Genomic DNA, 11,925 nt, shown 5'->3' with positions numbered 1-11,925 from the left:
TGAGAGAGGTGCACAGAGATTTCAATGTTTGAAGATGCTAACAATGTCAAACAAAGCTTTCATCCAATAATTCAGTAATTCATCAGTAGTTTGAGCGTTATTGATCGATCAGTGAACAGATCAGGTTCTGATTGAGAAACTCAGAGTGAGGACTTCAGAGTTTTCAGCTTTAGAAACATTTAATTCTATCAGAGGATCCATCTGCTCAAACATAATGCTCAGTGGTGTCATCATGCTCGTCAACATCCAATGGCATCTCCATGGAGACATCATGTTTGTTACCTGTGGGCAGAGTGGAGAAATCAGGACAGTGCTGACGTGATCAAAGTGTTTCTGTGAGTATCTGCCTGAGTTTGTACCTGAGCTCCTGCTGCAGCAGATGGACAGGAGCAGGATGGTGCAGATGCAGGACGGGCAGAAGGCCAACAGGTGGCAGATGACTCTGATCCAAGACACAGAGGGAGAAGAAGGGGAGGAAGAGTTGGTGAGAGGAGGAAGAGTGGACAGAGAAGAACTGGCCTCAGAAACTGGAGGTGGAGGGACGGACTTTCTGAGAGTAGTTATAGGAGACCCTGCAGGAGACATGATGAAACAGGTTAATGAGTCAGCTCAGCAGGTCAGGTCTTTAAACACGGAGTTATGTCAGTGTTCTGACCTCGGACCCTCAGAAAGCTCTGAGGAGATGATCCAAATGTGTTAGAAGCGCACCAGTAGAGACCTTCATCAGAGTGCCTGACATTAGGGATAACGTGTTCTGCTTTAGACCCAAGGAGACGTCCATTCATGAAGAAAAAAGATGGAACTGTTTCACCACTCTTCTTCTTGCATTGCAGAGTAACATCACTTCCTGGTCTCACAGGAAGTGCAGGGATCTCCAGGATCACACCTTTTTCTGAATAGCAGGTAAACAGAGACAGACTTCCACCATCAGATTGGAGTCACACAGAGACAGAGACACAGCTGGAACATCTCACTGTACCTGAAACACTGATGGACACTTCATCGCTCTGCTGTCCAGATGAGCTTTCACACCAGAAGGTTCCACCGTAGGACGAGTTACGATCCAAAACACACAAACTTCCACTCATCTCAGCTGCTCCACAGTCCTCAGTGGGTCCTCCGCTGGTCATCTTCACTGTCCATCCATCAGCTGTCTGTCCATCATCAACACAACTCAGAGACACTGAAGATCCACTGAAGACCTGCTGAAGGTTTGGACTGACAGACAGAGCCACTGGAGGACAGACAGACAGATAATCACCACCAAAGAGGAGAGGACCAGTGTCACGATGATCATCAAACTTCACACCGACCTGCATCAAAACCAGAATCCAAATGTGCAGCCAGCTCACATGGGCATGGTTGCCATGGTAATTTGAATTTGACAGGATGCAGACCAATTAACTCTTTACTTGGCATGACTGACTACAACTGATAGGTGGGGGATGGCAACTATGGAGATGCCAGGGGAAAAAGAAGAAACCCAAAGAGTAGGTTCATGGATGTCTTGAAGGAGGACGTGCAGAGGGTTGGTGTGACCGAGGAGGATGTTGTGATAGGATGAGATGGAGGCAGATGACCTCCTGTGGAACCAGCTAAAGCAGCAGCCAATAGAAGACGAAGAAGACTGCCACTTATTTCAAAGTTCTCATCCAGAAATTTGGCTTGCCCTCTAAGGGACATCCTTGAAACCTGGGAGACCTACAAAACATTTACCCTGATTTTAAGGGAGAGGTGGACCACCATCATATCCCTTTATAAATAATGATAACAAAGAATCCACTTAAGGAAAAACTTTTATTTCTATCTTCTTTGTCTATTTAGTTGGCAAAACTGAATTTCTGTTGAGGTGATGTTGTTTTCACATACTGCTGTTTAGTATTTGGTTTGTTCTGAATAAATATCCATGTAGCTTGCCATCACCAGTGTGTGAATGTAATGGGTGGATGACTGGATATGTAAAGCGCTTTGGGGTCCTTAGGGACTAGTAAAGCGCTATATAAATACAGGCCATTTACCATCCATTTATTTCACAGTGAACCAATGAGGATGCTTACACCAGCTGTCAGTGATCAAAAAACCAGGGCACATCATGGACAGGTTGGCAGTCCATAACAGAGACATCACTGTCAGTTAATCTAACAAGACTCAAACTCTTGACCTTCGTGGTGTTTGGTGATGATGCCAAACCTCCACGACCATGCCAACTGTCAGAATACCATTCTGCTTAGTGTGTGTATTAGTTAGAGTGTGTATTAGTTAGTGTGTGTATTAGTTAGTGCTGTATAAGGCAGGGTGCTGGAAAGGAGAGTCCGTCCACTAGTCGACCCATTGCTATGGATCATTAGATCCTCATAAAACCGTTACAAGACCTTGGTCCTCATAGCTGGCAATAAGTGGAACTCGTTCCCAGTGGGTCTTGGACTCTGCCAGGGCTGCCCTTTGTCACAGATTCTGTTGGTTTGGGAATCTGACCAGGATGCCTCCAGAGCATCTCCTGGGTGTTCCTGGCATGTCCACATCTCACCCAGGAACACTTTACTACTGTTTTCATTGTATCTCCTGCCACTTGGTGTGATTTTCTGAAAACATGAAATTTCATTTCATCTATATGCTGATGATTGCCAGCTTGATCTACCTTTCAATCACTCTGATAGCTCATCGATTGGACTCCTGCTTGATTGTCTTAGCAAAGTTAAATCATGGCTCAAAATGTTTTACATTTTTATGAACAAACAGTGGAAGCAATTTTATTCAGTCCCAATCGTTCTTCTGGTATCCCAAATGTTCACTTTGCTGCTCTGACCCCTCGCTTGAAGAGCTCTGTTACTAATCTTGGGGTAAAAATCGACACTGCACTTAGTTTTGATGGCCACATGGCGGTGAAATCTTCATTCTATCACGTCAGATCGAAGCCAAAGCCCTTTCTGTCCAGGCATGAACTTGGAAACTGTGATCCATGCTTTGTCACCTCTCGCTTCGAATACTCCAACTCCCTTTTAATGGGGGTTGGCCAAGCCACTCTGTCATGCCTGCAACTGGTGCAGCACGGTTTTTACCTCATTTAGTTCAAAATATAGTGACAAATGTACCAACACACATACAGTATGGCTCAGTTAACCAGAGATGGAACTAAAGTGTGTCAATAAAAACAACCTCTGTGGCCATTAATGTTTCGACAGTTAGTATTAAAGACTATAAATCTGTAAATCATCAATTATAACTGTCAAAAATGTGTATGTGTCATCAGCATAAGAGTGGAAGAGCTTTGTTTAAGAACTTTTAAAGACCATTAAAAATCAGTGCAATCAGTACGTAGTTTTGAGGCACAGGCAGATTTTAAAGGACCACACATGCCTGGGATGCAGATCGACTGATAAATCAACGGCTCTCTCTTCACCATGACGGACCGGCATCTGTCAGTGTCTGCATCACTGCAGTCACACTAATTCATGCAGGAAAGTTTCTTTATTTTTGTGTCTGAGAATTTTATGTTTAATGTACAGTACGATTCAGTCACTATGTGTCTTTTGCAATGTGATATTTTTATTAAGTATCTTGAAAAGTATTTGATATATGAAGTTAAAAATCCTTATTTAAGGTCCGTGTTATGTGACATGGAATGACTGACCGTGCCTGCGTAAACTTATTAACAAAATGTTTGCTTATTTTAATCATCTCTGTCTTAACACTGTTGATATTTATAAATTTGGACTTTTTCCTACGAACCATTTATTATACGTACGTCATAATACAAAAAGTAAAAGCCAGGATGTTTTATGCTTAACGCTTATTACCAAAAATATCAGATTATATTGTGAATAAGGGTGGATGTGTTGTTCTTTAATGCATCTGTCAACCATCCTGATACGTGGAAACAAGGGTGATGACAGACGGATATTTACTCTGGTAAATTATCCACAAAATCTACAACTTACTGTAAGTCTGTGACTACAGGGTCAATGAGGGACCTCTTCAAAGGGCTTTCCTTAAGATTAAGACTGGCGAACAGTTTATTTTAAAGACTTTAAGCAGTAAAAATGTATTAATGGAAAAAGTACAGCTGGTGGAGAACATTGTGCATAAGGCCATTCACAACCAATGAAAAAGGCCATATTTAAAAAGATTTATAACTTATATGAAGAATTAGAATTTTACGGCACTTCCAAAAGAATGAATAACTCCGTAAAAATGAGTCATGTTGGAAACATGTAACTGCTCTGTATTACATGTAACTGCTCTGTATTACATGTAACTGCTCTGTATTACATGTAACTGCTCTGTATTACATGTAACTGAGTGGGATTACTGCTGTTAGACAAACATTTAGTATTGGCTCAGTTTATATGAAACGCACTCTGTTCTGTCACAGAGATCTGAATACTGGGAATGACTGCAGACTGTCTCCTGAAATCATAAATATAAACTTAGAAAAGACTCACCTGCAGAAACAGTCGGTGCAGACAGCAGCAGCACACACACACCTGCAACAGGAGGGCAGAGGTCACTGAGGGTCAGAGGTCAATGAAAGCTCAGTTCAGAAATGATGCTGTTTTAGGATTTTTATGTTCCTCGACTGAAGGAAAACCAGAACCAAGAACCTCATCCCGACTCTGAGCAGAACAGGTACTGAGCTCATGTACCTGCAGATACTCAGGTGATACATCAGTGGAAGTGTCCCTGATGCACTCATGCAGACGTGCTGTCTGAGTGCGTGTTGGATGAAGCTGTAAGGATGTTCACTCACCCTGGAGCAGACAGACGGACGCAGTCTTCATGTCTGAGTGACGACTGAGAGTCTGAAGCCTGAGCAGCAGAGATGCTTTCAGCTTCATCACTTCCCTGTTACACGCTCAACACTTCCCTCTGCTCCACGCTTTCACTACTCGTCTGACTGAGCTCAGTCAGAACGCACCTGCACAAAATCAGGCATCAAGTGAAGAATCCCTCTGTTACACCAACATCACAAGTTCATTATTAAATGATCTTTTTTCCATGTAATCCTGCATCTTAATCATAACAAGTGACCTCCTCCTGGTGTGTGGTACAGATCCTGTCTGCCAAACAGAGACATTATTCAACGTTATTGACACAGGACCAAATCACAACAACAGTCGCCTCAAGGTGCTTTATATTGTAAGGTAGCTCCTACAGTAATACATACAGAGAAAACCCAACAATCATATGACCCCCTGTGAGCAGCACTTTGGTGACAGTGGGAACAAAAAACTCCCTTTTAACAGGAAGAAACCTCCAGCAGAACCAGGCTCGGGGAGGGGCGGCCACGACCGGTTGGGGTGAGATCACACTTTAAAGTGTCACTAGTCCATCATAAATCATGCTGACAGCGTCACAGATCTGAAGAGAAACCTACAAAACAGCAGCATATGGCCTCACCTGTGCTTCATCATAGCCACAGTCAGAGACAGGATCACTGAATCAGCAGAAATGTCTGGAAACTCACCTTAATCCTGAACATTTCCACCTTTAACGCCACCATCGCCCTGAACTGGGCTGGAATATTAACGGGGATAAAATAAAAACCTACAATAACCTGGTTGCATTCAGGTGAAGACCCCTAAAGGTGTTTCTCAAACTCTGCAGAAGCACCTTCAGATTTTTGCCCATGTTTGCAGTAACATTGCAGCTCTATGAGCGCCCTCGCCTCTGTCAGTGCGCCCCAGGGCAGCTGTGGCTACAATGTAGCTGCCATCGCCAGTGTGTGAATGTGTGTGTGAATGGGTGAATGACTGAATGTAGTGTGAAGCGCTTTGGGGTCCTATGGACTAGACAAGCGCTATACAAATGCAGGCCATTTACCATTTACCTCATCAGGTCACCCCACAGGTTTCAGATGGATCATCTAAAACTTTCACCTTCTTCTGGTGTTTCCTGCTTTTGTTTATGTGGATGTCTGCTCTGGGTCACTGTTGGACTGACAGGTTAGCTGAAGGTGTTCAGATATTCATTGTGGATTTAAATATATGTCCATTTGTCCTGCAGCGTCAGACTTTGGTCCTGCACAGTGCTGCGACTCTCAGCTTGTGTTTTTATCCTGCACGTCTCTACATGATGCTCCTGAAACTGTTTCTGTTTCTTTTCCTGCTTCATCTTTTTCCTTAAAAGGTGTCGTGATGGCGAGCTGTGACTGATGATGGGAAGTGATGAACTTTCAGTCTGTGTTGGTCGGGTCTGATTTAGAGGCGGGTGGATTGATCCAGATATAAATAGTAGTCGATCAATGCTTTGTTTCTGTGTTCAATATGTAGCCCACAGAATTGTGTTGCTTTTGTTTGTGATGGGGGGAACATGAAGTATGTAAAATGTGAGTGTTTGTGTGCTGAGTCTCTTTTGTTTACAGCCTGTAACACATTTAGGCAGGAAGCTTACTGGTATGTTTGACTGTGTTACTCATTACTGTGGAAAGTCACAGTCACAGTGGGTTAGTGGTCATTAAATGTTTCACACCGATTTAAACCCAGTGGGGGTATTCCCCCCCCCCCCCCCAAAGAGGGACAAAAGGACCCCCTGATGGTCCTTTTGTCTTAACTTAATCATCATCTCGGCTCCTCTGACGACCTGTTTGCTGCTGTCTGCTGCTGAAAGGCAGTGGGGAGAGGGGACACTCGGGCAGTGCATTTATCGCAGCATATAATGTGTTTCCTGGATACACTGCTGCTTTTTCAGCATTCAAAGACTGATGGCACCGTGTCAGAGCTGGCTATGAATTTCAGACAGATCAGGCCTTAATGAAAAAGTTATCAATCGTTCTTTTCATCTTTTCTTATTACCCACAGCTACATCCACTCTCTCAGGCCTAGGCTGCTCACTAGGGCTGGGTATCATCACTGATTTCTATGATCCATTTGATTCTGGTTCTCAAAGTCCTGATTTGATTCAACTTAGCCTCAGACAGTCAGAAATATTATAATTCTGATCATTTATCAGCACTGATACATGTGAGACTTCATCAGCATTGTGAACATCACAGCAGATGCCTTTGTGTGAAAGTAACTGAGAATAAAACAGAAAAACATGAAGGAGATTTTCCTGGTCTGGCTTTTTATTGCAGATAACCTTAAAAATATTCTGCAATATTCTGCAATTTTGCACAATTTTAAGAAGTTTAAATTTCTTCAGTATTGAACAGCAGAAATGAGGCTTTCTTGTCCGAGGTCATTTAAGTAAAAAAAGAAAAAGACAGCGCTGTAAACCACGGTAGACTGTTGGGTAATAAGCAGAGATGGGCAGTAACACGTTACTGTAATCTGATTACTTTTTTCAAGTAACGAGTAAAGTAAGGGATTACTATTGCAAAAACAGTAATTAGATTACCGTTACTTTCCCGTAGGAACGCTGCGTTACTGCGTTACTAAAACCGTGGTTTTTTGCGAGAATGTCTCATGACAGTGACGTAAGCGAGTGCGCCGTTAGTGACAACAGCTGTGTGCAGATCAACAGTGGATCATATATCGAGTGCAGAGAGAGTATGAGCGTGCAGCGTTTAAAGCGTGGAAGTACTGACCTTACTTTGAGTTTGATTCCATAAAAAGTGACAAAAACATTAGCGTCCATCGTGCGTGGGAAGAAAACTTCTTTTTACAGCGAAAAAACCCCTAAACTTCCAACAAGCACCGAGTAGCTACGACGTAATGGGAAACTCACAGAGAAACTCGCGGATTCTTCAACTGACCGCGGCACACCTGCACCAGGGTAAACCTCCGCCTACCTCACTCCTGCTTTACAGGTGAAAATAGAGCAACAGGACCGCTGAGTCTTTGACTTTATTTATTTTCTGCTGTGTTTTACTTGCATCTATTTGAAAGAGTGAGTGTAAACACAAAAAATATTTTATTTCATGTGCTGGAATGTGCAGAAAACAGGTTTAAATGTTAAACCAATTTATTCCAGTCAGAATGTTGCATATAATTAAATTTTTGTTTGATGCATAAAGTTAAAAGATTCAAACTAATAAAACAAGTTTTAAAAAGAGACTTTTTTTCATTTGATTACATTTTGTATGATGGATTATGCAGAAAAAGTAGAATTGGGCTGAAAGATCTATCACTTTATCACCTATTCAGGTTGTAAATCGTGCTTTTAAAAAGTAACTAAGTAACTAAGTAATTAATTACTTTTGAAAATAGGTAATCAGTAAAGTAACAGGATTACTTTTTTGGGGAAGTGATCAGTAATTAGTTACTGATTACTTTTTTCAAGTAACTTGACCAACACTGGTAATAAGTGAATGAATAATGCAGAAAACAAAGTTTTGAGACTGGAAACATTTGACCTTAGAACTGAAGAAGCTTCTTGGATGAGAGGTGAAACGTCTTCAAGCGACTTAAAGAAGTCCAGACGCTTTTCTTTCCAAGCTCCTTAGACTACGATGACCTGGATGACTGAGAACCTTCACAGACACATGGTTTGTTTTGGTTCTTAGCGAGTGCTGATCAGGTATTACAGGCGGCAGCATGGTGTAATGGTTTTTTGTTTAACTCCAGCTGAGGGATATAAATTGCTGATCGTTTCACCTGTGCACATTGTTTTAATCAGTTTTAAACTTATGTTTTTCTCCTTATGGTCACTTCAGGCCTCCACACAGAAATAGATTCTGGTTTCGATGTCAGGACTAATTTAGTGGTGTATCATGACATCTGACCAACAGTTTAAGTCATTTAAGTTTAAATTAGTTTGACCACAGATTGTCATTTGATGCTTTTTAGGGCCCAGAACTGTTCTTTGACTTTTTTTCTAAAATTATTTTAGCACAAATTGTGATTAGAAAACGTTTCAGGTTAGTTTGTGTATTCATCCAAAGAACTGCTGTGTGAACTTTAATAGCTGTTTAAAAGTCAAACACAGCAACAGGTGGTGATGACATTACAAGTACAACATAAGTCCAAAGATACAGAAGTTACAAAGCTACACAAACAGAATTAGTGTAACAGTCAGAGAGCCGATCGCTTAATGTGGGCGTTTCATTAAAGACAAAACAGCAGATGATCTGAAGGACAAAGAGTTCCTGAGAAGGACACAAACAGCAGAGCTGAGCTGATCTCATCACGACTCCCACGTACAGCTCAGTCCTACCAAGGTGGAAAATGCTTTCACGTTTTCTGTTTGACTGCACATGAAAAGTTATTTTAAATCCTGCTTCAGCCTCAGCAGCTCTGAGAGGTGAGCGCAGAGACAAACAGACAGACACTTTGTGTTTGTACGCACAAACATGACCACAGCTGTGAGATCGCCAGACTGTCAACATTTACTGACACAGTGAGATGCTTCAGCTGAGGCTTTGTGGTCTGCTGAAATCGGCTCTCGCGAGGACGTGCATCCAGGCCAGAGGTGCCTCAGCATCCGCCACCTGAAAGAGCCACTTCCGTAAACAAAGCCAAACCTTATAAACAGTACCTTTGCACAAAGACTGAAACTAACACCACTGAAGGAGCAACGGGCTGTGAGGCCAGTTTATGATCATTAATATGCAAACTGTCTCGACCAATGATTAAAGACCAGCTAAGACTGAAGAAGTCACTTGGATGAGTGATGAAACTTTTCTCCCACTGTGTCCACATGAACAGAATCAACCTGTTTGGATACATACAGAAGGCAATTACATCTCCCAAAAACAAAGTCTGGGTAAAATCTCCTTTTTAATGCTGCTGATATATTTGAGGCTTTGCTGCAGAATGACGTCAGAGTCTGTTTCAGTGAGTCACCATGAGCCAGTCAGGCATAAGTTTATGACTACTGACACCTAACACTGATTATCTCTACATCATGGGACCTGTTAGTGTCATGGTCGGACGGCCCCCGCCAGCAGCGTGTCCCCCTGTTACTTCCTGTCCTTCAGCTCCACTGTCTGGGATGATCAACTCACCTGTGGGTAACTGCATGATCAGCTGCTCTCTACTTAAGTTGGAGGAGGACACTAATTGGACGCCTGATTGTAAACAGGAAACAGTTGGTGGAAAAGCCTTTTCTCCATCTGTGATTGTGTGGACTCATTATTTTTCCTTTACATTAATAAGATGACTTTACCTTTAGCTTTGTTCGGTTTAGTCTTGACTTTAGTTCTTTCCAGTGCCTCTTGAGTTTATCTGTGTTTCTAGTACTTGGTGTGTTGTTTGATGTAAGGTCTCTCTCTGTGTCTGTGACACTTTTATTTAACTGTGTTCATTGTAGACTGAACTTTATGCTGCTGTAACACAAACATTTCCCCTGTGTTATCAATAAAGTATCTGTCTCTGATAAGCTTTCAAATTGAGGAGATCAAGTATAAGAATATGACCTAGCCACCTGTCAGGTACCTGCCACATGTTAATCAGCCATGATGGTTCTGTTTAAACAGGTGCTGACTGGGTAACGTGTCACACACTGAGCCAGCACACAGGAACAAGGAGGCTGTGATGGTGCTTTTCTGATTAAGTTCATCTGTCTCTTTATGATTCTGTGACGCAGACACGATCTCACTCAGGTCCCTGAGATCTGATCATGTGTTCATCACAGCTCCACCTGTCACTGCACAATCACCTCCATCACTGATGTCTGTGCTCACACTCTGCTGCCACCTAGTGTCTGTGTGTGGGTGTTACAGCCGCCTGTCCTCACAGCTGGCTGTAACAATAATAATAAAAGCCTTTAAACATGCAATGAATGATCTAATTATAACCCCTCAAACTATTCTAATCATAGATCGGTCTGTGGCCTCCGTGCTGTCCTTCAAACACATGAAACTTTATTAACACAGCAGCTGTTTCCTCTCGCACTCACTCTGCTGCTTTATCTGCCTCACATTCACTCTGCGCTCTGTAATACTGCTGCTATATGAGTTTAATTATATGCTGTATTGTGTTGATGCTCTCATTTTGTGTTGTAATTGAATTCTGTTCGTTTTATATTTATTTGTATTATTTTATTTACATTTTATTGTGTTGCTATTTCCAGCATATCAGGTTGCAGTTTTTAAATAAATTATAAATAAGAAAACTTTATAAATAGAGTTTGCTGTGACTTTTGGCTAACAGTACTTTATTAGTATTAATGTAGGTGTGATTGGATGATGCTCACCAGCTGTGACGACCAGCCTCCTCTGACACCACACCTAAGCTGCTACTCCACCCCTCCCATTCTGCAGAGCCACAAACCACACCCCACCACAAACAGGTGACCATAGAGTGTGACGTTGTTAAGGAGTGTTGCCATGGTCACCAGTGGACTGCTGCCCCCTTTTGGAACTTTGCTTTAAACTCCCCCCGTGTGTCTGATTTAAGGTATCGTCTGTGACACATTTGTACTGCCGGTGTCACAGTAGGGTCTTTCATGCACACTCAGCAGCTATGTTTATGTTTATTAGCACTTGTAGGAGCAGAGCTATAGATGCAGACTTCATGTTGTCCAGAAGATGATTAGACGTCAGTGATCCAGAACTGAATGTGGCAATCCATCCTCCCCTGAATATTCAGAAATTTCTTCTTTCTAGAATGTAAGAATAAAAGTTATTTTAATTGATCAATACTTTATTTCCATTCTCCCCAATTCTTCTTGGTTTGGTTCCATAGTCCCTCTGTTCTGTGTCCAGTCAGTGTCTGTGTCTTCCCTGGTACCACATCTGTTCCCTCTGTCGCAGTGCCTACTTGTGAGTCTGTGTCCATGATGCACTGGGTGTTTCTTCTTCAGTCACCTTTCTCACTCACTATGTGTTAACAGACCTCTCTGCATTGAATCATATCTGTTATTAACCTCTGTCTCTCTTCCACAGCATGTCTTTATCCTGTCTTCCTTCTCTCACCCCAACCGGTCGCAGCAGATGGCCCCGCCCCTCCCTGAGCCTGGTTCTGCCGGAGGTTTCTTCCTGTTAAAAGGGAGTTTTTCCTTCCCACTGTCGCCAAAGTGCTGCTCATAGGGGGTCATATGATTGTT

At 42.3% G+C, this 11,925-nt stretch overlaps 1 protein-coding gene across 1 annotated transcript; it reads right to left on the bottom strand.

The window, feature by feature from the left end:
• Positions 1–205: 205 nt before the first annotated feature.
• Positions 206–4,835, bottom strand: LOC146634709 (uncharacterized). Its single transcript, XM_085343233.1, has 6 exons — positions 4,748–4,835; positions 4,443–4,484; positions 980–1,234; positions 656–892; positions 360–572; positions 206–282 (listed from the first exon to the last, which is right to left on the bottom strand). Exons 1-6 carry the CDS (start codon positions 4,833–4,835, stop codon positions 206–208), a joined length of 912 nt encoding a protein of 303 aa, XP_085199359.1.
• Between the last annotated feature and the right edge of the window lie 7,090 nt (positions 4,836–11,925).

The sequence above is a fragment of the Diplotaxodon limnothrissa genome, linkage group LG3, assembly GCF_057381915.1.
Source record: "Diplotaxodon limnothrissa isolate DT_005_m linkage group LG3, D_limnothrissa_male_GT1.1, whole genome shotgun sequence".
NCBI classification, from domain to species: domain Eukaryota; kingdom Metazoa; phylum Chordata; class Actinopteri; order Cichliformes; family Cichlidae; genus Diplotaxodon; species Diplotaxodon limnothrissa.
Note: the sequence above shows the minus strand (reverse complement) of the source record. Positions and strands in the feature narration are given on the sequence as shown.